At 41.7% G+C, this 25,607-nt stretch overlaps 1 protein-coding gene across 1 annotated transcript in view; it reads right to left on the bottom strand.

Annotated features, from left to right (window-relative positions):
• The window catches only part of LOC311137250 (UPF0606 protein KIAA1549L-like), a gene marked incomplete at both ends in the record, with an annotated part of 50,456 nt that extends 26,456 nt beyond the window's left edge, over positions 1-24,000 (bottom strand). Inside the window, 6 exons of the mRNA XM_084171639.1 lie at positions 975-1,108; positions 1,268-1,490; positions 4,355-4,470; positions 4,597-5,217; positions 5,610-5,924; positions 23,778-24,000. Coding sequence (XP_084027765.1) covers positions 975-1,108; positions 1,268-1,490; positions 4,355-4,470; positions 4,597-5,217; positions 5,610-5,924; positions 23,778-24,000 — 1,632 coding nt within the window. The remainder of the gene's footprint in view (positions 1-974; positions 1,109-1,267; positions 1,491-4,354; positions 4,471-4,596; positions 5,218-5,609; positions 5,925-23,777) is intronic.
• Between the last annotated feature and the right edge of the window lie 1,607 nt (positions 24,001-25,607).

The raw sequence follows: 25,607 nt of genomic DNA, 5'->3' as shown, positions 1-25,607 counted from the left end.
AAGGTGGTCTAGAGTTTTTTTTCCTCTGGTTGCACATTTAACAATCTGGTAGAAATTAGGTAGAACGGATTTACGTTTCCCTGCATTAAAGTCCCCGGCCACTAGGAGCGCTGCCTCTGGATAAGCGTTTTCCTGTTTGCTTATGGCTTTATACAGCTCATTGAGTGCAATCTTAGTGCCAGCATCGGTTTGTGGTGGTAAATAGACAGCTATGAAAAATATAGATAAAAACTCTCTTGGTAAGTAGTGTGGTCTACAGCTTATTATGAGATACTCTACCTCAGACGAGCAAAACCTTGAGACTTCCTTAATATTAGATTTCGTGCACCAGCTGTTGTTTACCAATATACACACACTGTCACCCCTTGTCTTACCGGAGTCAGCCGTTCTATCCTGCCGATGTAGCGTATATCCCGCCAGCTGTATGTTATCCATGTCGTCGTTCATTCACGACTCGGTGAAACATAAGATATTACAGTTTTGGTTGGTAGGATATCTGTGATCGTAGGTTGTCCATTTTGTTTTCCAATGATTGTACGTTGGCTAATAGGACTGATGGAAGAGGCAGATTCCTCGCTCGCCGTCGGATCCTTACAAGGCACCCCGACCTATGTCTACGATATCTCCGTCTCTTTCTAATGCGAATTATGGGGATTTGGGCCTTGTCGGGTGTCTGCAGAATATATTTTGCTTGCGACTCGTTAAAGAAAAAATATTTGTCCAATACGAGATGAGTAATCGCTGTCCTGATATCCAGAAGCTCTTTTTGGATGGTAACAGAAACATTATGTACAGAATAAATTACAAATAATGCGAAAAAACACACATAATAGAACAATTGGTTAGGGGGCCGTAAAACGGCAGCCATCTCCTCCGGCGCCATTCTCTTATCAGATATGTTTCAGTAAATACAACCCTCTAAACATGTATGCTAATTGTGTGTGATTGAATATGGCCCTAAGTCATAAACATACCTCAACAGAAATCCTGCTGTAAGATTCCAGCACTTTGTCCTGAGCTTCCTCAAATGCATTCTCCAGCCGTTGTTCCATCATTTGAACAAAACTGCAGGAGTTTATGTTGTCCGCTTGGCCTACGAACCTGAGAACTAAAAAATGCAGAGCAACAATCAATATACCAGTATAGTACATTCAGTTACAGTACATAAGAGCACAGTACAACATGTTCTACAATCACGGTCACATCATCCAGCAGTGTTACTGTGTTGGATGTGTTGTTGTGGAGTGTTGTTCCTATTGGGCCTCACCTGTTTTGAGCTGCAGATGGACACTGAGGCTGGGGGTCCAGGGTGCTACAGGGACCAGAACAGCCTTCACCATAGGACTGTGCTGCCGGATGTCTGCCAGCACTTTGTCCAAGCCATAGGCATTCATTGTCTCCACCACCACAGATGCTATGTAGACCGTTTTCCCACTGGCTACATAGTACCCAAGAGTGACATTATGAGGGCTGCAGAGGTCACGTTCAACCTGAGAAGAGAAAATGTATCTTGATTGCTATCGCTAACACCCAACACAATTGCAGTGGGTCAAGGCTAGTGTTTCTGGCCCTATGTAGTACCACCCACTCCTCTCCAGTCTCCATCAGTACAGTGAGGGAAAAAAATATTTGATCTCCTGCTGATTTTGTACATTTGTCCACTGACAAAGAAATGATCAGTCTATAATTTTAATGGTAGGTTTATTTCAACAGTGAGAGACAGAATAACAACAACAAAATCCAGAAAAACGCATTAAAATGTTATAAATTGATTTGCATTTTAATGAGGGAAATAAGTATTTGACCCCCTCTCAATCAGAAAGATTTCTGGCTCCCAGGTGTCTTTTATACAGGTAACAAGCTGAGTTTAGGAGCACACTCTCAGCTTGTTACCTGTATAAAAGACACCTGTCCACAGAAGCAATCAATCAATCAGATTCCAAACTCTCCACCATGGCCAAGACCAAAGAGCTCTCCAAGGATGTCAGGGACAAGATTGTAGACCTACACAAGGCTGGAATGGGCTACAAGACCATCGCCAAGCAGCTTGGTGAGAAGGTGACAACAGTTGGTGCGATTATTCACAAATGGAAGAAACACCAAAAGAACGGTCAATCTCCCTCGGCCTGGGGCTCCATGCAAGATCTCACCTCGTGGAGTTGCAATGATCATGAGAATGGTGAGGAATCAGCCCAGAACTACACGGGAGGATCTTGTCAATGATCTCAAGGCAGCTGGGACCATAGTCACCAAGAAAACAATTGGTAACACACTACGCCGTGAAGGACTGAAATCATGCAGCGCCCGCAAGGTCCCCCTGCTCAAGAAAACACATATACAGGGCCAAGTTTGCCAATGAACATCTGAATGATTCAGAGGAGAACTGGGTGAAAGTGTTGTGGTCAGATGAGACCAAAATCGAGCTCTTTGGCATCAACTCAACTCACCGTGTTTGGAGGAGGAGGAATGCTGCCTATGACCCCAAGAACACCATCCCCACCATCAAGCATGGAGGTGGAAACATTATGCTTTGGGGGTGTTTTTCTGCTAAGGGGACAGGACAAATTCACCGCATCAAAGGGACGATGGACGGGGCCATGTATCGTCAAATCTTGGGTGAGAACCTCCTTCCCTCAGCCAGGGCATTGAAAATGGGTCGTGGATGGGTATTCCAGCATGACAATGACCCAAAACACACGACCAAGGCAACAAAGGAGTGGCTCAAGAAGAAGCAAATTAAGGTCCTGGAGTGGCCTAGCCAGTCTCCAGACCTTAATCCCATAGAAAATCTGTGGAGGGAGCTGAAGGTTCGAGTTGCCAAACGTCAGCCTCGAAACCTTAATGACTTGGAGAAGATCTGCAAAGAGGAGTGGGACAAAATCCCTCCTGAGATGTGTGCAAACCTGGTGACCAACTACAAGAAACGTCTGACCTCTGTGATTGCCAACAAGGGTTTTGCCACCAAGTACTAAGTCATGTTTTGCAGAGGGGTCAAATACTTATTTCCCTCATTAAAATGCAAATCAATTTATAACATTTTTGAAATGCGTTTTTCTGGATTTTTGTTGTTGTTATTCTGTCTCTCACTGTTCAAATAAACCTACCATTAAAATTATAGACTGATCATGTCTTTGTCAGTGGGCAAACATACAAAATCAGCAGGGGATCAAATACTTTTTTCCCTCACTGTATGTGTTAGCTGCAACCCCCAGACACATAACTATGCAGCTTGTGTTTGTGTTGTTTCCTGCTGATCACTTCCGGGCTCAGTAATAATACATGGGTTCTGATGGGGAGAGGAGAAGAGGACTGGGATTGAGTAGTAACCACTGAATCACACCTCTGGCAGACAGATAGACAGACAGACAGCACAGGTAGGAAATCAATGGACTTAAACTGAATCAGACATCAGAGAGAGAGAGAGAGAGAGAGAGAGAGAGAGAGAGAGAGAGAGAGAGAGAGAGAGAGAGAGAGAGAGAGAGAGAGAGAGAGAGAGAGAGAGAGAGAGAGAGAGAGAGAGAGAGAGAGAGAGAGAGAGAGAGAGAGAGAGAGAGAGAGGCAGGCAGGCAGGCAGGCAGGCAGGCAGGCAGACAGACAGACAGACAGACAGACAGACAGAGACAGGGAGAGAGACAGGGAAAGACACCAAGACAGGGAGAGAGAGAGAGAGAGAGAGTGAGAGAGAGAGAGAGAGAGAGAGAGAGAGAGAGAGAGAGAGAGAGAGAGAGAGAGAGAGAGAGAGAGAGAGAGAGAGAGAGAGAGAGAGAGAGAGAGAGAGAGAGAGACAGAGACAGAGACAGAGAGAGACCAAGACAGGGAGGAATGAGACCAAGAAGGACTGAGTGTAAAATAGAAAGACAGAGTAACACAGAGAACATATGAATAATGGACATGTCTGAAGAGGAAACGCTGGTAATGATAGGTTTTAGTCATTCAGCTGGTAGGGTCAATAAAGAGCTATTCTCTTCACATACTGTTAACAACCTCTATAAAGCAAAGCCTATTCACAATTCAAGATGCCATTTATCATCATATTGAAATCCTTTCACCGTTAGGCACTTCAGTCTCCTCTGCTATCAAAGTGAGAGATTGTACCCCATGGCTAAGAGGGGAGCCAGAATAAGTAAATACACTCACTATAGTTCCTAGAACTGGCCATCCAGAGATGATTAACCATACTGTGCTGTGAATAGCCAGCAACTGTAACTAATGTGAAATCCTTTTCCAACAACGTGAAGATGGATGATCAACATTTAAACAGGACTATGGCACATACTGTATTTGATGTAGTAGACTTTCTTCTCCAGTTACAGTGCAGCAGTAACAGCATCCTAACACAGAGAATAATACGGACCTGGACATAAACATTGGTGTCATTGAAGGCCCTCTGTAGAGCATGGGTGAGTCCTTTAGACAGATTCTGCCTCGTGATGATATCAAGCCTGTTCCTCCACAACTGCATGGACAAAACTGTGGAGGAAAGCAAACAGATATAAAACAAATTATGAGGGTCTTTATTAGGGATGTAATCATACTGTGACATCTCAAATCTTTTTTATTTTTTTGGGCTAAACAGATTGAGAGCCCATACTGTACCTGTTTTGACCCAGGTCTTCTCAGTGATGTTACATGGTAGACGCTCCTCTTCAGGACTGGTGGGGGGAGGTTCAGTTGTGGTCGGTCCAGGGGTTGTTCCTTTTGTGGTTGTGGGGATGGTCAAAGTGGTAGTCGGTGCAGTTGTAGTTGTAGTGGGAGCGGTTGTGGTTGTGATAGTGGGAGCAGTAGTGGTTGTGGTGGTGGGTTGGTCAGTTGTGGTTGCCATCACTGTGGTCTCTTGGAGGGTGGTCATTTCCTGTCTGGTCGTAGTGGTCCACGTCGTGGTCGTAACAGCCTCTGTGGTCGAAGCTGTCGTGGTCTGGGGTGTCACAGTTGTGGTGGTCACGGTCAGGGGCGTTACGGTCGTGGTGGTCACAGTCGTAAGCTGTAGACTATCATTGGTCACAGTGTCTGGCGTTGGGTTGGTGTGTGCTGCTGTGGTGGATGGTGGAGTGGTGTTGGTGTCAGCCCTTGCAGGTGTAGTGGAGTTCCATGTGTGAGTCGAGAAAGGACTAGTCACATTGTCTGGGAGGGTGGCGTCGCTCTCCCCCAGTGTGGCCAGAGAGGACACTGGGACTGTAGGCAAATCTGGGTTCGCAGGCAAATTGCTGTCCGCCTCCTCTGCAATGAAAGAAGGAGCAGTGTTTAAATGATGCAAAATCAGGTCATATCAGGTGAAATATTTCCCATTTGGATGATGTCCCATAATGTGAGGATGAGGTCAGACCTGGAGAGGCAGCAGGCATTGGGAAGAAGATGATGGAGGGGATGGAGCAGGGTAATGTGGGACTGAGCTGGACCAAAATAAAATGGGATTTTGAGGGAATGAAGGTGCAGAGCATAATGATGATGATGATGATGATGATGATGATGATGACAAGAAACCAAAGTCTCTCTAGTGTGTAGAGACACTAACAACAGTCATGAGGCTGTATGTACGTACACAACATTATTATTGTATTTTTTCTTCTACAACAACATGGGGTGGATTATTGTTTGATGATGTGTCCTACCTGGGCTGGTGTTTGAGGTGCTGTTGGTTACAGGGGCTAAAGACAAAGGGTCTGTTGTTCCTGCTGTTTGATTGTCACTGTTGATGGCTGAGGAGGAGGCTAAGGAGGAGGCATTAGCTAGCACTGACGATTGCACAGGCTGCTCTCTGGTGATCTCTGCTGTCACCCCTGATGGGTCTGTTGGGTCCGTGGGTATGGCTGGAGGGGCCCGGGGCCCGTCCTCCACTGGCATTGCCCTGGCAGAGAGGTTAGAGGCCACGGCTGGGTCCTGAGGCAGAGCCGTATGCCTTGATGACTCGTTGTAGTGCCCTTCATCTGGAAAATGAGGAGAGAGATGGGACTTAAAGAGTGACTGAAAGCATGTAGAACACATTCTACATTGTCACCTCTCTCTCTCTCCCTCACTCTCTCTCCCTCACTCCCTATCCCTTTCTCTCTCTCTCTCTCTCTCTCTCTCTCTCTCTCTCTCTCTCTCTCTCTCTCTCTCTCTCTCTCTCTCTCTCTCTCTCTCTCTCTCTCTCACACACACACACATGCACACACAGCACTCCATCATGTATCAACTAAAGTGACAGGATACAAATGTGATACAGCGAGAATCATTTAACAGTTTTTGAAAGCAACAAGCACAGCAAATGTGTTTATTCTTCCATGTGGTTGGTGGCACTGTTACTGTCACTGAGTTGGCAGTGCATGCAGTCAGGCACAGATAGGGGTTTACCTGTGCTTGAGCACCTGCCCCTTTGCCCTCCCACTCGCCAAGTGTCCTTTTGGGTGGTGGTATCATTTTTCTTTTTGTATACAGTTTTTGTCGTTGCCCCCAAGTCGTTGTGATGTCGTTAAGTTCACCACCCCCCACCCCTAACCTGTCTGTTGGTCTGCCCTGTGCCTGTACGGAGCTCACGTGTGCCTGGTTGTGCCTTTTCCCCAGTCTGCCCTGCAGGCTATGGAGATTTCATGAGGCCAGTATCCAAACATGCATGGCTTGACAATTGACTGGTCGACTGTGTGTAGCAAACTATTTGGTTTAAATATCACCAGTAGGCTACTACCACAGCAGCATTACACTTGATTTAGGCGACATCATACTGCCACAGCAGCATAACATTTGATGTAGGCTAAATCATCATCAATATTCGGTCTGGTTGGCTGATAGCCTACTCACAGCAGCACTTCATCATTTATTTCCTTATAGAATCATAGCTGTGGGAAGGGTGCTGGAGGTGCTCCAACCCCCTGATAAATGTAAATACATTTGCCAAAGTTATAGAATTACTGCCGTATGTTCAGAAATAAATTCAATAATTCAGAATAGCCTACTACACCATGAGTAGGCCTATAATTTAGCCGCAGAGCTTCTTTAAAAAAATAGCCTACCTGTGGATTGTGTGTAGCCCAATAAGAAGGCATAGCCTAGGCCTACAATCAGGAACGTGCGGCAAATCTGTCAGTGAACAGCATGCAGACAAAACAGGCCTTTCACTACATTTCTAAAACAATCGCGGGAAAAGAGGTTGGAAAGCAAATGGCTCCTACTGAAAAGAGAAGACTATAATCTGTCTGCTGTAGGCTACCAAAATATTATTTTAACATCCAAATAGGCCTGTTGAGCAAACATTGTTTTACAAAGTAAAACAAGAGAGAGATAGGCTTTTGGCACGAGTGCATCAGCCACCGGTGAGTGAGCTGCGCATCATTGGGTATTTTAGTGAAACTGGAAAGCTTTTTTAGGACTATAATTTCCTCCTCATATTGTCCAATGTGTGTCTCCACACACCCAGGCGTAGGCTAATCTATTGATGGATTCGAGATGATGTCCTTTTTATTGATCTCAGATTCTCAGTTTGTTAATGTCAAAGTAGCCTGGCGTGATCATTTGTGAGGTATTAAAAAAGATTATGTGAGGTATTAGAAAAGAGTCTCACAGGTAGTTTAACCACCATATACTCAAATTCCACACAAGCCACTAGCCAGCCAGCCAGCCAGCCATAAATCATAAAAAATGCCAGGGCTGAATTCTTGTCCCAGTCCGCCACTGGTTCCATTGACAGACAAGGACTGTTTCCAAGAGACCATTCCCTTAATGTCAAATAGAACTTACCCAGAACGTGGTTACCATGTTCTCAGAATATAAGATATTAATGTTCTAGACACATTTCATGGGAACATTGCTGGAATATACGTGTCCAGTTTTCTGAGGGATAGCCCCCTAGAGTCGATTGACACACCCGTGCATAATAACAGTGACGTAATTTAAATTTTTTGAATAGCTCCAAGTGTGTTTATGCTAGAGACTTAGCATTTCTTGCAGTGGCTGCAGCTCAATCCCCTCTTTCCACCGATATAAAGTGTGTGCCTATTCCATAACATGGGGCTTGTAAAAGAGGTCTTTTTCTACACATGAGAGGATCCGGACAAGAAAATTGTCATGAAATCATCTGTATAACGATCGTCTTGCTCTACGACATCCACAAGCTTTACTTTCATCTGAACTCTCTGACACGGACGTCCTCATTTCGAAGAAGTCGTCTCACAAAACCGACTATTCAGACCAAACCGTTTGAGCTATAAGACACCAATATCGATAGGGGAGACTCTCACGAACACGAAGGTGTCCGTTGTTTTGCTCTATGATTCACACAATCTTCACAGGAGTGAAGGCTCAACATGCATATGGGGTAAAAAGTGCCATGAATAAAGAGACCAAACGTGTGTCTAAATTGTATCTATTGTATCTCAGATATAGGACAGACATTTCTAAACCTTATTCCTTATGATACATTTTTGGACTGTCTGTTTTGCCATGTACACATGTGTTATTCAATGCATTTCTATGGGCTATAGCAGTAAAGGACAAATTCAATGTTTCATGTATATATTTTTGTTTTATATACTGTATATATTTTTGTTATACGTACAGGGGTCCTAAAATTCTAAATCAAATAGCTAAATGATCCATTTTATGACCATCTTAAAACAATTCCATATGTTAGCTTAGTAGATATTGTGATCTAAGGGCTTAGACCTACTCAATGTTACTCTTGAATCACTATGATCAATAAAATACTTTTTCTTGAGTGTACTTTTGACAGAGCTGAGATTTACTTCCAAGTGCATTCACCATATTGCTTACACCTATCCAGTTGTTTAAAATCTAGGGCTATCCCTTATTGCGACAGTGGTTAGGGTGTTCGTCATTGGTGCTGGTGGTCTGGGTTCGAGACCCACGAGGGGAGTCACCCTACTCTCACATTCTTAGCAACATATGTTAATGTCATTACTTGGCAACATTTACAACACCCTCATCTGATCTAATTAAAATCAGTTCCTCATTGAAAAATTTGAATCTGTAAAATGATCCTTTGAGCACAAATAATAGCCACTACCTCTCATAAATGATGAGTATTTATTCATTCTTTATAGCTAATCATCTCTCCATCGTCTTCTTGAAATGCACTTTGAAGTAAATCTCAAACCTGTTTTATTGATTATAGTGATTCAAGAGTAACATAAAACAGGGTAAAATGCCCCACCAACATTAGACCACTATACAGAAAGCCCTAAAATTGCTGAAATAATTACATCAAATCAATAATGAGAGGATACTCAGATTAAATGATCATTTATACAGACATGGTTGCGTAGCAGAAAGATCGGAATGCCGTGAACCAGGTTCAAATCCTACGTGAGGAAATGCTGAATAATAATGACTATATAAATCAACATGCACAATGTAATCATGTAAGTCAAAGTGTGTCAAATATGTAAGTTGAAAACTCTGTATGTTAAAAGCACTGTGTGTGTCCCTAACCTTGCCAACAGACCAACAGCTGTAAATGGATCAGTGGTTCACCAATCAGGGCCTTGATGGTCTCAGCAACACTAACAAGGCGTGATGTGTAATTAAACAACAAGAAATACATTGGGGTGGGGGGGGGGGGGGGGACCATCAGGTGACGTCCTGACAACTGATACACAGAAATGTTCCTGCAACGTTCCCATGAAACATGTCTAGAACATTAATATCTTATATTCTGAGAACATGGCAACCCATGTTTTGTATATGTTTGGTGGGACAATGGTGGAATATTGTCCTAACCTTCAGAAAACTGGACACAGGAATGTTCTTGCAGCGTCCAATGAAATGTGTCTAGAAAATTAATATTGGATATTCTGAGAACATGGCAACCACATTCTGGGTATGTTCTGTTTGACATTTAGGGAATGTTCTCCTAACTCTAATGCCAAAACATGCAAAATAGGATCTCAGGAGATTTTTGCTAACATACATAGAATGTTCCCCTAACTAACGGAGAACTGGACACTTAAACATCTGGGGACCATTACGGCTAACATTACAAAAACGTTCTCTCTCTCGCTAGAATTGTTAGCTGGGAAGGCAGGAACATATTCATTCTCCATTTGACTCATTAATCGCAGAGGCCTGATGATGACGTCCTGACTGTCCCACATGTTTCTCATCAACATCGGCTCTTTCTATAACTACATCTTGAAAGCACTCAATATTGTTCTTCAAAACGCAGCCTGGCCGTGCCCCCTGTCAACAACATGAGCAGTACGGGGAGAAACAGACTTCAAACTATGGAGCAGAACATTTGAGGATACAAAGACTTCTTAGTCATCCAGGAGCAGTATTATGAAACCGTGACAGAGGAAAAATAATCTTAAGTAGGTCACTTATGTTTTGTTCAGTATAAGCATAGGGAATTAATTTAGATGTTCTCAAGTACATATCTGGGGCACACAAAAGCAGCTGCTGTGATTTAAAAACATTAAATCTCAACCTACGAGGGAAAGCTATTGCATTGAATCTGTGCTGATACGGTGGTGGTGTTTTCAAAGACACCTTTCCTCAGTACAAGTGAACGATGAGGAATGGGCTGCAGGCAGGGTTTATTGAGAGAGAGAAGATTAAATACTGGCAAACCTCCAGAGCGCATTTGTACTTCCATTCTGAGCACACGCTTCCCCCACACTCTAAATGTATTCATTGGAAGATTATTTAATTAAAAGGAAGGATTTCCGAACCTGGCTGGCTTTGTACAACCAGGCTTGTCCTTACATCCCCGGGATGCAAGCCCACTGTCTTCCATTAACGCTACCCAATGGACTGTTCATCTCAAACAATGAGTCTACCAGGAACTATAAATCCTATAAATCCTATAAAAAGCTCAGATGAACCAATCATCAAAAGCCCTGCATGAATATATATGACAATGAGCATGCACATTCTTTATAGCAAACATTATCAGGAGATATTTATCCTAAAAGACCCTATAGGCTCAGCAGTGTGAGTTTGACAATATTTGGTGTCTTCAAGACAGGACACACTGTAGACCTCTCCTGTATCTATCCTATCCCCCCACAGAAAGCCACCTGCTCTAACAGGGTGCAACATAAGGCCCCTCCCTCAGAAGCAGAGAGATCACTGAGAGGCTGAGCCATGGCAGTAGACAGCAAAGCTCATCCAATGGGCTCATATGACAACACATGGCAGCTCCAGCCTTCCTGGGATTCATGAAGAACCTCTGCTCATTCAAAACACAGAGCTGTTGGGGCAGGAAAGAGGGAAGCATGGAGAAACACACTGCACCACCATCCAAGGCGCAGTTGGTGAGTAGGGGGCCGTGGGGAAGTGTCCAACTGAAATTAAACCCATTGAGACAGTGTGGTGTGCTTTCCATGGAGTGACACCTTTCCAACAGGATGGACAGATACACACTTCCTGAAACTATTCATAGTGTCCATCTGTCTCTCTAGGTTGAATATTGGATCTAGAGAGTAAGTAACACTTTTACAGTAATTTTCAGGAAGACTACAGGACCTAAATGCAACAATTAATTATTAACCTTGAAAATGCTGATTAGAGCAATTTATTCCACAAGCAAAACAGGAAACGTGAATAGGAAAAATACAAAAATAGGTTCCATATTGTATTATATTTAGCAAAGCTGCACAAATTTAAGACTCCCTAGGCTATGTTTTATACAGCTACACTACCAGTCAAAAGTTTGGACACACCTACTCATTCAAGGGTTTTTCTTTATTTTTACTATTTTTTACATTGTAGAATAATAGTGAAATCATCAACACTATGAAATTACACATGGAATCATGTAGTAACCAAAAAAGTGTTAAACAAATCAAAATATATTTTATATTTGAGATTGTTCAAATAGCCACCCTTTGCCTTGATGACAGCTTTGCACACTCTTGGCATTCTCTCAACCAGCTTCACCTGGAATGCTTTTCCAACAGTCTTGAAGGAGTTCCCACATATAATGAGCACTTGTTGGCTGCTTTTCCTTCACTCTGCGGTCCGACTCATCCTAAACCATCTCAATTGGGTTGAGGTCGGGGGATTGTGGAGGCCAGGTCATCTGTTGCAGCACTCCATCACTCTCCTTCTTGGTAAAATAGCCCTTACACAGCCTGGAGGTGTGTTGGGTTATTGTCCTGTTGAAAAACAAATGATAGTCCCACTACGCCCAAACCAGATGGGATGGTGTATCGCTGTAGAATGCTGTAGTAGCCATGCTGGTTAAGTGTGCCTTGAATTCTAAATAAATCACGGACAGTGTCACCAGCAAAGCATCCCCACACAATAACACCTCCTCCTCCCATGCTTTACGGTGGGAAATACACATGCAGAGATCATCCGTTCACCCACACCGCGTCTAACAAAGACACTGCGGTTGGAACCCAAAATCTCCAATTTGGACTCCAGACCAAAGGACACATTTCCACCGGTCTAATGTCCATTGCTCGTGTTTCTTGGCCCAAGCAGGTCTCTTCTTATTATTGGTGTCCTTTATTAGTGGTTTCTTTGCAGCAATTCGACCATGAAGGCCTGATTCACATAGTCCCCTCTGAACAGTTGATGTTAAGCATTTATTTGGGGCTGGTAACTCTAATGAACTTATCCTCTGCAGCAGAGTTAACTCTGGGTCTTCCATTCCTGTCGCGGTCCTCATGAGAGCCAGTTTCATCATAGCGCTTGATGGTTTTTGCGAGTGCACTTGAAGAAACCTTCAAAGTTCTTGACATTTTCCGTATTGACTGACCTTCATATCTTAAAGTAATGATGGACTTTCATTTCTCTTTGCTTATTTGAGCTGTTCTTGCCATAATATGGACTTGGTCTTTTACCAAATAGGGTTATCTTCTGTATACCCCCCTACCTTGTCACAACACAACTGATTGGCTCAAACGCATTAAGAAGGAAAGAAATTCCACAAATTAACTTTTAAGAAGGCACACCTGTTAATTTAAATGCATTCCAGGTGACTACCTCATGAAGCTGGTTGAGAGAATGTCAAGAGTGTGCAAAGCTGTCATCAAGGCAAAGGGTGGCTACTTTGAAGAATCTCAAATATAAAATATATTTTGTTTAACACTTTTTTGGTTACTACATGATTCCATATGCGTTATTTCATAGTTTTGATGTGTTCACTATTATTCTACAATGTAGAAAATTGTCAAAATAAAGAAAAAACCCTGGAATGAGTAGGTGTGTCCAAACTTTTGACTGGTACTGTGAGTCCTCTCACTTGAAGATAACGCAGATAAGAAAAGGGAATCATCAAGTATGGACAGAGGGCATTCAGCATGCAGTGACAGCAGTGCTTGCAGATTTGAGCTCTAAGCTATATGAAATTTCAGCTAATATTTCACTGTTTTGTTTGTCAAACACAACAGAATATGGCATCTGTTTACCCTGAGTGGTACTGCACAGATACCTGCTAAGTGTGGTCACACTGCAGCTCAGCATGCATCTGCAGGCACAGCACAGCAACAACACTGCCTTTTAAAGGTGTGACGAGGTGTGAAAGAAGGAGTCAGGCGCAGGAGGTAAAACACCGAAGTCCAGAGTTTATTCCGTTTACATAAATAAAATGCAACCCAGCGTCAAAACGAAACTATCACAAGGGAAATATTCCACCTTGGCAATAACAAATGGAAGAGTAGCTCAACCGAGCTACACGCTCTCACAATGAAACAATCACTCACAAAGACAAGGGGAACAGAGGGAACACTTATACACATACTAATTAGGGGAATGAGCACCAGGTGTGTGTGATTGACAAGACAAGACAAGTGGAGTGATGAGAATGGGATCGGCAGTAGCTAGTAAGCCGGTGACGACGAACGCTGAAACCTGCCCGAACAAGGAGGGGAGGCAGCCTCGGTGGAAGACGTGACAAAAGGGCTGTTGTTCCATCTGTAGAGTCAATTGAATTCTATTCTCAGTAATTCAATAGTACTGTTACTAGTAGTCATTAAATATTACTAATCAGTAGAATCAAAGCAAATCACCTAGGCTACTGTAATTGCATGCACCATAAATGACGACCTGAAGACAGATATTATTGTGTTGCATTTAACACTAGAAAGAAAACACACAACAATGATTCTTATGATAGGAGCAAGGTATTAAGTTATTGCAGTAAACCCTATCCATGTACAGCACACTAACTCATAGAAATGCCAAACTAAAGTCAAATCAGAGCCTGAGTGTTGCACAGCTTATGATTAAGGAGAGTATTCAACATTTTTAGAAGGCTGAAAAAAGCCAATGATGTGATGGTGTGACAGTGCTGCACACACGCTGCTATAGCCAGCTGTAAAAAAGATTCAGCTGCAGAACAAACGATGTGCCATATTCTGTTTAATCTCTTGTTGGGCCCAGGCCCTGTGTGTGTGACCCATATTGCAGTGATCACACTCCTGGGTCCTGGGAGAATATGATGGACATACTCTGGCACTTCAGTTGTCACACACTTAAAGCCACAGTCTGCAATATGTGCTACTGCCTGCAATATTTTCTAATCAATTAATGATACAGTGCCTTCAGCAAGTATTCATACCCCTTGATTTATTCCACATTTTGTTGTGTTACAGCCTGAATTCAAAATTGAGTCAATATATTTTTTTCTCTCACCCATCTACACACAATACCCCATAATGACAAAGTGAAAACATGTTTGTATAAATTTTAGCAAATATATTGAAAAATAAATACAGAAATATCTAATTTACATAAGTATTCACAACCCTGAGTCAATACTTTGACAGCGATTACAGCTGTGAGTCTTTCTGGGTAAGTCTCTAAGAGCTTTCCACACCTGGATTGTGCAACATTTGCCCATTATTCTTTTAAAAATTCTTCAAGCTGTGTCAAATTGGTTGTTGATCATCGCTATGTAACTTTTTCAGGTCTTGCCATAGATTTTCAAGTAGATTTACTGTAAGTCAAAACTGTAACTCGGCCACTCAGGAACATTCACTGTCTTATTGGTAAGCAACCATTGTAGGTTTGGCTTGATGTTTTAGGTTATTGTCCTGCTGAAAGGTGAATTAATCTCCCAGTGTCTGGTGGAAAGCAGACTGAACCAGGTTTTCTTCTAGGATTTTGCCTGTGCTTAGCTCCATTCCGTTTATTTTTTATCCTGAAAAACTCCCCGGTTCTTAACGATTGATTACAAGCATACCCATAACATGATGCAGCCCCCACTATGCTTGTAAATATGGAGAATGGTAGTCAGTAATGTGTTGTATTGGATTTAACCTAAACATAACGCTTTGTGTTCAGGACACAGTTAATTGCTTTGCCACATTTTTTGCAGTATGACTTTATTGCCTTGTTGCAAACAGGATGCATGTTTTGGAAAAATGTTATTCTGCAAAGACTTCCTTCTTTTCACTCTGTCAATTAGGTTAGTATTGTGGAGTAATTACAATGTTGTTGATCCATCCTCAGTTTTTCTCCTATCACAGCCATTAAACTCTGTAACTGTTTTTAAAGTCACCATTGGCCTCATGGTTAAATCCCTGAGCGGTTTCCTTCCTCTCCGGCAACTGAGTTAGGAAGGAAGGACACCTGTATCTTTGTAGTGACTGGGTGTATTGATACACCATTCAAAGTGAAATGAATAACTTATTAATAACTTCACCATGTTGAAAGGGATATTCAATGTCTGCTTCTTCTTTTTTTACCCATCTACCCATCTTCTTTGCGAAGCATTGGAAAATTGTGTTTAGGCCAGTGACAAAGAAATCCCAATTTAATCCACTTAAAATTCAGGCTGTGACACAAAAGTACCCATTGATTCTTGAAGAATATAAGTTATAAATGCATTATGAGCTCAGTACAACTGTATTATCATAACACAAGATCGCAGAAAAACTACTATTAAGCCTACTTGGGAAGATTTCAACCACAAACGTAAATGATTTGGTGTTAAAGAGCCTGGGAAATTGATTTAATTGGAGGAATAAACAAGGTAACTAGCACATTGCACACACATGAAGAATGCTTTCCGAATGTGATAAACAAAACATGGTTGTGATGTCAGTGATGCAGATGGATAGCAGCTCATCTGTGCAGGCATTACTGGGTCCCATGTGACTAAATAAGACAGTCATGTGACCATTTCCCCGGCTCGGGGTAGGTCAGGCAGTCTAGCAAAAACAGAGTGAGGGTCAGACATTCTGAGCCACAACAATTTAAAAATTGGTCACATAAGGACATACTGAGAGAGTGGAAATGATGCAGTTGACAATCCGGCCATATGGTGATGAGGCAGGCAGGAAGCGATGAAGAATCCACTAAGTGGAGGGAGGCTCTTTGGTCTTCTTCTACTGCATGCCTTTGATTTGGAGGGGAAAGACACAGTCAGTCTCATGTGATGCTGCTGGGAGAGCTCTAGTCTAGCACTGTAGCTCATGAAAAGCAACACAGAAGGGAACACAGCCAACACCATTACATCGCCCTAAATCCACCTTGGCAAACAAACAAATCCTGATCCTGCCTCACTGGCTTGCTACAACAAACCTGAAGCTTGCGGGACAGTGATAATGAATGACGACAATGATGGATGGAGCATGGATATCAGCAGGCCATGTTTGTTTTGTATTCTGAGTCTGGCTCAGTCGGGCTCTGCAGCCTTCTCCTTTGGTTAGCATCACAGCAGCCTGGGACTGAAATATTGAGAGCTTTCTAAGCTCCTGCAAGGGAGAGCATGAGAGATTCCTTCACCTCAGTGCATCCTAAGAAACACAAGCTTCAAGCTTCAAGTCCCAGGGATGCAGCAGGCGATCACAACCCTATTAAAAGTGGATGAGTGTCTTGCTCCTCCAGTACCACCCTGCAAAAGAGCAGTGAGAATTTTTTTTCTCATGTCTGAGGAGTCGAAACTGACCTCAGGGTACCAGAAGTAAGACATAGACACTGGGAAAGTTAGTTTCACTCTGTATTAGTTCTTGTTGAATTGTTCTTTGAAACCTACTGATCCTCAGACAGACAATATCACATCCATGTGAGTAAGTCTCACTCATAAATACAAGCTCAACACTAAAGACAATCCAATTAATTTCCAAATACTATCAGAAGCAACGTATGGCCTTTTGAAAAAACAAGATACTGACATGATTGGAATTAATTACAGCAAGTGTAAGGCAAACACATTACTGATCATACCAAAAAAATATATTTTCATTAAAATATATATATATAATTCAATACAATATGCCTGTTTTAAATCTGACTTCTATAAACCCAATTTATATTATCAGAATATTTTTTCAGTCCAGATATATATTTTTAAAGGTGTTAAGATCATTTCTTATAGCTTCTCTCGAATGCAGATAGTGATGAATTCACAGTTATTTCATTACAGTATGATCAACTGTCAGAACTGGCACTGAGGGTAGAGCGAAATTAGGACACATGCACAAGTGACAAATGCACACACACACACACACACACACACACACACACACACACACACACACACACAGACACACACACACACACAGACACAGTACACAGTACACAGCACACTGGCAGGTACACAAACCGTATTTTTGATTATGAATTCATATTAACTGAAGTGGCCAAACACAGACAGTAAATCACAAAAGCCCCTAGCAACAGCCTATCCCAGGGAAGCGTGAGCACTTCAATTGATAAGACTTTTAACATAAAAGTATGCATAGAGTTTTCATAACAAATGCCAAAACTGCTGCAGGACCATGTGAAGCCAACGAGGAACCACTAGCCATGCTTTGCCCTTTCTTGTCCCCTACTGTGGCTCAATAGATAATAATATAAGCCATTTAGCAGACGCTTTTATCCAAAGCGACGTACAGTCATGTGTGCATACATTTTACATATGGGTGGTCCCAGAAATCGAACCCACTACCCTGGCGTTACAAGCGCCATGCTTTACCAACTGAGCTACAAAGGACCCTGTTTCATAAGCTACTGTAGTGGGAGATTTGCAGGTACATATGGTGTGAGCACAGAAGCCATTTCATTATCGTTTCTGGGAATCAGAAGCATTAATCTTTCACGGATCCCCCCGGTACTGCTGCTCATTCCGTTCACCAGTTCCAGAGGTCTACGTCACCGGCTTTCTAGGCGTCACTGACATGGATCATTACCACCAACCCCGGACTGTCTTGTCTCATTACGCACACCTGGTTCACATTCCCCTGATTAGTGTGTGTATATACTGTACAGTTGAAGTCGGAAGTTTACATACACTTAGGTTGGAGTCATTAAAACTGGTTTTTCAACCACTCCACACATTTCTTGTTAACAAACTATAGTTTTGGCAAGTTGGTTAGCACATCTACTTTGTGCATGACACAAGTAATTTTTCCAACAATTGTTTACAGACAGATTATTTCACTTATAATTCACTGTATCACAATTCCAGTGGGTCAGAAGTTTACATACATTAAGTTGATTGTGTCTTTATACAGCTTGGAAAATTCCAGAAAATGATGTCATGGCTTTAGAAGCTTCTGATAGGCTAATTGACATCATTTGAGTCAATTGGAGGTGTACCTGTGGATGTATTTCAACGCCTACCTTCAAACTCAGTGCCTCTTTGCTTGACATTATGGGAAAATGAAAATAAATCAGCCAAGACCTCAGAAAAAAATGGTAGACCTCCACAAGTCTGGTTCATCCTTTCGAGCAATTTCCAAATGCCTGAAGGTACCACGTTCATCTGTACAAACAATAGTATGCAAATATAAACACCATGGGACCACGTAGCCGTCATACCGCTCAGGAAGGAGACGCGTTCTGTCTCCTAGAGATGAACGTACTTTGGTGCGAAAAGTGCAAATCAATCCCAGAACAACAGCACAGGACCTTCTGAAGATGCTGGAGGAAACAGGTACAAAAGTATTTATATCCACAGTAAAACGAGTCCTATATCGACATAACCTGAAAGGCCGCTCAGCAAGGAAGAAGCCACTGCTCCAAAACCGCCATAAAAAAGCCAGACTACGGTTTGCAACTGCACATGGGGACAAAGATCGTACTTTTTGGAGAAATGTCCTCTGGTCTGATTAAACAAAAATACAACTGTTTGGCCATAATGACCATCGTTATGTTTGGAGGAAAAAGGGGTTGCTTGCAATCCGAAGAACACCATCCCAACCGTGAAGCATGGGGTGGCAGCATCATGCTGTGGGGGTGCTTTGCTGCAGGAGGGACTGGTGCACTTCACAAAATAGATGGGATCATGAGGAAGGAAAATTATGTGGACATATTGAAGCAACATCTTCCAAATAGACAATGACCCCAAGCATACTTCCGAAGTTGTGGCAAAATGGCTTAAGGACAACAAAGTCAAGGTATTGAAGTGGCCATCACAAAGCCCTGTGTGGGCAGAAATGTGTGGGCAGAACTGAAAAAGCGTGTGCGAGCAAGGAGGCCTACAAACCTGACTCAGTTACACCAGCTCTGTCAGGAGGAATGGGCCAAAATTCACCCAACTTATTGTGGGAAGCTTGTGGAAGGCTACCCGAAACGTTTGACCCAAGTTAAACAATATAAAGGCAATGTTACCAAATGCTAATTGAGTGTATGTAAACTTCTGACCCACTGGGAATGTGATGAAATAAATAAAAACTGAAATGAATCATTCTCTCTACTATTATTCTGACATTTCACATTCTTAAAATAAAGTGGTGATCTTAACTGACCTAAGACAGGGAACTTTTACTAGGATTAAATGTTAGGAATTGTGAAAAACTGAGTTTAAATGTATTTGGCTAAGGTGTATGTAAACTTCCGACTTCAACTGTATCCCCATTGTCCTTGTCAATTATTGTCACATGTCCGTTGGTCTTGTGAGTACCGTATATTGTGCTCTTGGTATTACTGGTCTCGTCCCGTATATTGTTTAGAGCTTGTGCTCTTGGTATTACGGGTCTTGTCCCGTGTATTGTTTAGAGGTTCACACCTCACTCTGTTGTTTGGGTTACATCCCTGTGTAATATATATATATACGTGTTTGTTTTGGGCTTCGTCCCCGTCGTTGTTCATGACGTACCTTGTCAAATCCTTATACAACGTGACATAATCTGACAGAGGCCACCCATGATCCTGTGACTTTCCAACCCCTCTTAAGAAACACATTTGTTAAATGGCTCTAATTCCATTGCATAAAGTATTAATTAGCACTCATTTGGCTGTCCTTTCCCATTACATAATAGATAGTCATACATTACACAGTGAGAAGCATCTTTGCAGCTCTCCGCCAGTTGAGGATACAGCAAGTGGGTTCTAAACGGACGCTAAAGTTGCAGTGAATAATATTTCTAAGATTCCAAACTGTGATGTCTGTAGGGGTTGTACCAGCGAGGTTTAATTTGCTTTACCTATACAGCACAAAACATTTAAATGCAAATTCCAAGTACCTGTACAGCCCTATATTTAAGCTGTGCCAAATAAATAACTACACATAGCTTCTGTATGGCATTGCTGAAATGAATCAAAACAGTTATTTTTCTGTTCCTGTTTCAGTTTCTTTCAGTTTGATCTCCTGATCTGCTCAGGTCTAAGGTGAGACAGCCAGACAGCCCTTCTCTTTGAGTTTCTCTCTTCAGTCAGTACGGAAGCCTCCCAGGCCAACACAAAGTGAAGACTGCTGCTACATAGCAGGCAGCATCTATTAAGGCCGTCACACAGCCGTCACTGTGAGCGAAGACGAGAGGGTGCTCTAATACATTGTGAGTTCAGAAATGCTCAAGGAGATGGAGACATAAATCCATCTAGATATTCTTCATTCAATCTTGAGGGGCTTAATTAAAATTTCATGCAAGGCTGTGATTTTTACTGTAAAATCTCTGTTACCTAATGTGTTGGTTTGGGGTCAACGCTATTCCCCAAGGAAAGAAATGAAATTATAAAACATTGCGTTCATGAATATGGACAATCTCTGGGGACATCTAAGCTTGTACAGATTACATGTCCCTCAGATAGAATTACAGCTTTAAAAAGGGGACACAGTAACTGGACTTATAGCTGCTATGCAGACTCCAAAATACAGACATTTGGAAAACACACATATGCACACACAGTATAATATACTAACATGTATTTATGTAATAACATGTATTACCCGTGAATACATTATATTGTGCATATATAAATACCTCTTCTGCATCAAGGTGTTTACACTTCATTACAACAACAAAAACACAAACTGTGTTTCGAACACACTCTCCTGTTCAGAACACTACATAGAATTCCCCATAGATTGGGAATTAAGTACTATACCTAATTGGGATTAGAAATCAAATTAGCCAACAAGCTCATCCCAACCACATAATTTGTAGAGGCTTGCCATGCATAATGCATTTAATGTACAAGGGACATATCTATTTAAGATCTGACGCAGTGAGAGGGGCTCTAGCAATGCATAATTAACTTTCAAAGCACAGGCAATCGCCCTAATTAAGCAAAGCAGAGTGCATGGGCCAAGGTGCTGTACAGGCCATGTTTGAGGCTTCTTTAATAAAAGGGCTAGGCATCCAAGCAACACAACTCTTAATACTTGATTTCTGCATAATCAAAATTGTGGGCATCTTATTATGGGGTTGTATAAGGCAGGGTTTCCCAAACTCGGTCCTGGGGCCCCAACTGGATCACGTTTAGTTTTTTGCCCTAACACTACACAGCTGATTGAAATAACCAACTCATCATCAAGCTTTGATTATTTGAATCAGCTGTGTAGTGCTAGAGCAAAAAACAAAACGTGCACCCTGAGGGGGAAGTTTGGGAAACCCTGGTATAAGGATCTAGCAAGCAGGACAGATAACAGAGGCCCACATTTTCCCACCATCATTTGAGCTACAAATTATTCATCAAGAATACCAATGACAACTCCAATTGGACAGCGGTTCTATGGTCTATCTCTACCTTTTTATTTTTCATACTCTGACATGTCGAATTGTATCATTTGAAACGTAAAATATCTACCAAACTGTGCCATGTTCTGCCATGCTGTTTCCTATTTTACAAGAAATCCCATATTGGAGCCACATGCATAAAAAACAGAAACATTATGAAAGACTAAATCAGCAGAATGGGAGTCCTGGTTAGCATAATTGATCAGTGTAATTGATGAAGACAGATTAATTATTATTGGGAATTCATTGCCTTGCGACCAGCAGCAGCTGTCATTATATACTCTGCAATAAATACACTGGCTTTTCATTGGATTACCAACCACTAAACCAGTAGTGGGTTACTGGTCGTTTCAGCAGCCTACTCCAAGACCAGTGTGCTGCTCTTTTTCCCACACCAATAATGATACAGTAGCAAGACATGACCACAGCATGGACAGCCTGGTTAAAGAAATGTGAAAGGTCTAGTTGTGTGTAATGTTAGAACAATACTGGAAAGAAAATGGAGAACAAAATACGGTGTTTTCTTGTGAAGAAAGGCTTATAGGCCTAGGCATGCACTGTATCTCCAAAATGCCTATTGTTGCTGTTGAGCAGTGTGAAATCCTTTCTTCCATAATTTACACAGAGAAGCATTTCATTTGCATGTACTATTCGAATCACACAGCATTTCAAATAATTTCAAATCAATCTTAAGCTATTGTCTAAAAGCAGACCAAATTGGAGTTTGTACTGGTTATTCAGATTCTATAGGGCAGGCTATATATTTCCCTGTCAGAAAAAAAAGCATTAGGCAGATCAGTTCCCATGGCAACAAGGCACAGTGGGCTCCATGTTGACTCAAAGGAGCAACTCATTGCCCCCCCCCCCAAAGAAAACACCTGGAAATACAGAAAAGCTTCATCCTCAAATAGGTACAAGTGGATCTAGTCATGGACCACAGCCAAACGCCAAATTCAAATATGGTTTTATGAATGGAGGAATAGGGGGATATAATGGCAATCTGAGAGGAATTTAACATGTATAGGTCATGCCCATGGCTGATTCACAAGCTGTTTTAACTACTTGAAGGTAAAATGAGGTGAAAACCACTACCCATGGTCAAATTATAGGCTTATAAACACCAGGACGAAATCATAGAGGAAAAGAAAAAACAAAATCTCATTTAGGCTAATGGCTAGTTTTTGTTTCTTAAGACAGCATAATAAATAATGAGTATGAACCTTTCACGCGTTATGTTCTTTATTTCTATAATGTGAATGACCTCCACAAATGTTGCCAACGATCAAGTAAGTTTGAATGGAAATGATAAAATCGCGCTTCTACGGCTCGCGCGCGTTGCAGTATTGACTGCACACAGGCAGGCCACTCCAGGCACAAAGGGCACTCCAGCGGTTATGTTACTAATTCGAAAGACACAAGTGTCTGGGAGGCCGCATTATAGAAAATCAACATTCATATTGATTTAGGACGTTCAATAGCCTGAATGTGTCTGCGACAGATAACACGGCTAGTGGGACATTTAGATAATGCAAAAATAGGCGCAATGTCATCATTTACGCACAATAAACCACTACATTCTAAATAGTTGGAAATTTGTAAAGTGCCCTCCACATAGGCTACATTGCAATTTGCGCTTTTTTTTGTTGTCTTCTAAAATCTAGATTGTTGTAATAAATCACAATTTCCTACATCGACAAAAATAACTAGAAGGTAGGCTACTTTCTCCACGGTCATTATCCCCGTGTGTGAGCCGATGGTCATAATATGGGGACAGGGTACGAAGAGTTCCACCAACCTGAAGAGCAACCAATTTGGGGTATGGTTCTATAATAATACAGCCTAACACCTCAATGAAGACCAATTAGTTTGTCCTACCAAAAGCAATAAAAATATTACTCGAACAGGTTGTCATCAAAACCAAATAAGTCTTACCATCAGCAGCTAGGACCGACTGCATTAAAAGCAAAACCATTCCAACTGATAAAATACATTTAGTCCACATTCGATCCAGTCCCAGTGTCTTTCCGTTTTTCTGGAAACATAAGGTGGATCCCATCCCCACACCTATCCATTCAATCGAACCAAGCGCGCGAGCATTGTTTATTCCGCTGACGATCAAATCGTCTAGGCTGTTATGCGCATGTTTTGAAGCCATTTGTTTATCCTTGATACATCTAACAGTCTTGATCTTGTAAAATACATTTGATCAATCCTTCACTGCGGACAATGAGGTTCTACGTAAGCCTGTCTCTCCCCGAGGTTGACAGAAAACGGCAGCATTGACACTTGTGTGTAATGCGTCTGTAGGGCACACTCCATGCACCACGTCGACCTGCTAGCTCGTAATAAGCTATTATCTGCGAAAAATGTCAGGTGCACTCATATCCATAGTAGTGAATTCATTCATTCTGACGAAAACAAACGTCTCCCATTGAAAAAACGTAACTGATAAATCAGGCTACACCATCAGAATATTTACTTTCAAACCCGTAATATCACGCCAGTGACGCCAGCTTTGACTGCAAAAAATATTTGGCATTCTCAGTAAGAGACGACCGCTTGTGGGTATAGATGACAAACCAAAATAAGAAATAATCAATACTAAACCTACTGGGAAACGTTAATTCTAATCAATTGGATTTGCCTAAATGAAAATTGGGCTTCAAAGGATAGGTTGTCACCAGGTGCCAGCCAGGGCCAGCCAATGGCATCGCATTCATAAGTGATGAGACATTTGAGATCTGGGTTGTGAACAGCATTGCATAAGCTACTAGTCATTTAAAAGATTGCCTGGTTTCAAAATTACAGCCTATAGTAACATGTCTGCTATTATTCAGCTGAGGAACATTGTGTCAAGTAAATCATAGTGATGTAGCTAGCCTCCCTTTACTGTACATTTTCAATGCAAGCGCAAATACAGGTACTGCTCTTCTACTCTGCTTGCACTGGGTGGTGCTATTAGCTTCGACCTCAGTTTCATCTACTGTATTGTCCTGCATCTGAAAGAGGACATATACTGTAAAATACAATAGTTAGCTAAGCAAATACCTTATGCAAAACATGCACAAGATTGCAAAACTGGAATAACACAGTCACAAACATTATGGCTGAAGCAATATATTTTTTTTATTCAAAGTGAATCTTGACAATAGTACACCAATTCTTAATTTGACACTCGCCAATATTCACCAGGAAAACCCGCTTTTTGGTGACAAAGTACATAAGGCTTGGTCACATTGAAATCACTGAGAACTAGAGAGAAATACAACCGCAAACGGTAAAAGACATTACATCCAAAATAATAATTTTCCCAGTCCTCATAATGTATATATTGCACAGTGCAGTTGCTACATGGCAAACTAGTGTAGCATAAAATCAAAAGCAAACAAAATCTTAAAGCCACAAAAACTACACATTAAACCAGTAACAGTTCCAATTTAGCAATCAAGTCTATATATGCTGTGTTGTTTAGATACTGTATATTACCCAATAAAATTGAAGTGTAATACAACTTCTACTAACAGGTGAAATTACTGCAAAAAAGATCCAAAGCAATCAAACAAAGTGGTAAGGATTGGAAGGTTAATACAGTAGCATATTGGACAATACAAAGACCCTGAATGAATCATATAGGAAGTCATAAAATAATAATGCAATACAGTTGAAGTATATACTTAAGTGACAACTTTGGACCTAATATTTATGCATGTGGGATTTTAAAGCAAATACCAACAAGTAATTCATCAAAACTAATGCTGCTAT

Source organism: Coregonus lavaretus (assembly GCF_964263955.1).
Source record: "Coregonus lavaretus genome assembly, chromosome: 11".
NCBI classification, from domain to species: Eukaryota; Metazoa; Chordata; class Actinopteri; order Salmoniformes; family Salmonidae; genus Coregonus; species Coregonus lavaretus.
The sequence above is the reverse complement of the archived record's forward strand: the minus strand, read 5'-3'. Positions and strand labels throughout refer to the sequence as shown.